Genomic DNA, 2,130 nt, shown 5'->3' with positions numbered 1-2,130 from the left:
GGGAATCGAACCTACCTCTACTCAGTTGACCTTCCGAGGCTGAGTGGACCGCGTTCCAGCCCTCGTACCACTTTTCAAATTTCGTGGCAGAGCCGGGAATCGAACCCGGGCCTCCGGGGGTGGCAGCTAATCACGCTAACCACTACACCACAGAGGCGGACATTATTATTATTATTATTATTATTATTATTATTATTATTATTATTATTATTATTATTATAGTATACGTGTTACGTACAGAAGAAAGTGTAAGATTTTTATATTATACTGAACATGCCGAGCGAATTGGCTACATGACACGCGTTGTGTAGATGTTAGAATGTTAGACAAGGGGTTCTAATCTCATTGTCAGTGGCCCTGAAGATGGTTTCCTGTTTTCACATCCGGGAATTGCTGTTCCATAATTAAGACGATAGCGATGGCCGTTACCTTCCCAGACCCAGATCTATCCGTTTCCCATTCTAACGTCATGTGTGTATTAGTCAAACAGTTTTTTTTGTTTTTTTGTTTTTTGCTAGTTGCTTTACGTCGTACCAACACAGATAGGTCTTATGGCGACGATGGGACAGTGAGGGGCTAGGAGTGGGAAGGAAGCGGCCGTGGCCTTAATTAAGGTACAGCCCCAGCATTTGCCTGGTGTGAAAATGGGAAACCATGGAAAACCATTTTCAGGGCTGCCGACAGTGGGGTTTGAACCTACTATCTTCCGAATACTGGATACTGCCCGCACTTAAGCGACTGCAGCTATCGAGCTCGGTTTAGTCAAACATATAGTAAAATAAATTCTGAATAAGTAGCGTGGACTAAGGAAATGTTAAATGAGAGTTCTGAATACTTAGTGCGGAGTAAGGAAATGTTAAATGGGGGCACCGTATATAAACGTTTTACCACACAACTCTAGGTGTTAACAGAATTGCTTTATTTTTTCCTGTGGCAAATACATAACTGAGTTATACATAATGAGTCGCCAATCTTTACAATTCTCCAGATACACCCTGAAAATTGATCACCACTCGCCACTAACTATATAATAATGACTTTTAAATGACGTAAAAGGTGTCCAGAGGAGAGAATTGCTTTATTTGTTTGGAAACATATTCTTATTTTACGATACCGCATGCAGGTTTTCACGAGAAGGAGATATCTTTCGTCCATGAATTAATTTCTTTATTTTCTAGGTTTAACTGTATATTTATTTATTTATTTATTTATTTATTTATTTATTTATTTATTTATTTATTTATTTATTTATTTATTGGCTGTAGGTTCAAGTTTCAATATCCCAAATTGTTACTCAACAACTGATATTAATAGCTTCATTGTTTGATATTTCAGATGAAATGAAGCTGACGAAGCCTGGTCAAAATTATGCGGCGCTCAATGTGTACGGATTGAGTCCGCTACTCGCATCTCTGAAGGAAGTGGAACCTCGACCTCCTCAGCTTGTACAATATAGTGTTCCTACCGGAGTAGTGAAAGATGTTCCGGACCATAAACTAACTCACATATCAAAGTCAGCCTGCAGCTCAGATCACATTCTCAAGAAATTAGTTATTCAGGAGCATTTCAAATAAATCTACTATTTAGTAGACAATTTATTAAACAATTAATATTGCTTACCTTTGTATTTTTATTAGGTGATATGATGAAATAAAGTAAAAAGAGATGTGCTTGAATGTTTCTATTAACCTATGGTAAAGCTGAAAATGAGGAGAATAGAGTGGAGGTTTCTGAGCATAAATAAAGAAAAATCACAAGATTTTTGAACGGCATCTTTTTGAAATGTGACGCGAACTCCACTTGATTCCACATCTTTCCTCATTTCATATTTTTGTTAAATAATTTAAGCTTGGACATTTTCATGCAATGCGTTTCTGACGAAGACATGTAATTTTAAATGTTTTAAGGGACTAAGCAAAGATGAAACCAACTCCTCGTAACTCTTATCAGTAAGAAATAGAGGAGTAAGGTCACCTCATATAATGAGAGTATCGGAAAAATATGAAAGGACCATAAAAATCGGGAATATGAATTACTTCCTTGATCTAACAAATCCAGTGTCGTTGCTGTGTATAAATATCAAAAGTTGGTCAAGGAAGGTAAACACGAAGTCTTCTCCGTACAGGCCAT

At 37.2% G+C, this 2,130-nt stretch overlaps 1 protein-coding gene across 1 annotated transcript in view; it reads left to right on the top strand.

The window, feature by feature from the left end:
* Positions 1-1,574, top strand: part of LOC136875867 (uncharacterized) — a 26,514-nt gene extending 24,940 nt beyond the window's left edge. Inside the window, exon 3 of the mRNA XM_068228236.1 lies at positions 1,336-1,574. Within this exon, the coding sequence (XP_068084337.1) occupies positions 1,336-1,574 (239 nt within the window). The remainder of the gene's footprint in view (positions 1-1,335) is intronic.
* The last annotated feature ends 556 nt before the right edge of the window (positions 1,575-2,130 follow it).

The sequence above is a fragment of the Anabrus simplex genome, chromosome 6, assembly GCF_040414725.1.
Source record: "Anabrus simplex isolate iqAnaSimp1 chromosome 6, ASM4041472v1, whole genome shotgun sequence".
Lineage (NCBI taxonomy): Eukaryota > Metazoa > Arthropoda > Insecta > Orthoptera > Tettigoniidae > Anabrus > Anabrus simplex.
The sequence above is the reverse complement of the archived record's forward strand: the minus strand, read 5'-3'. Positions and strand labels throughout refer to the sequence as shown.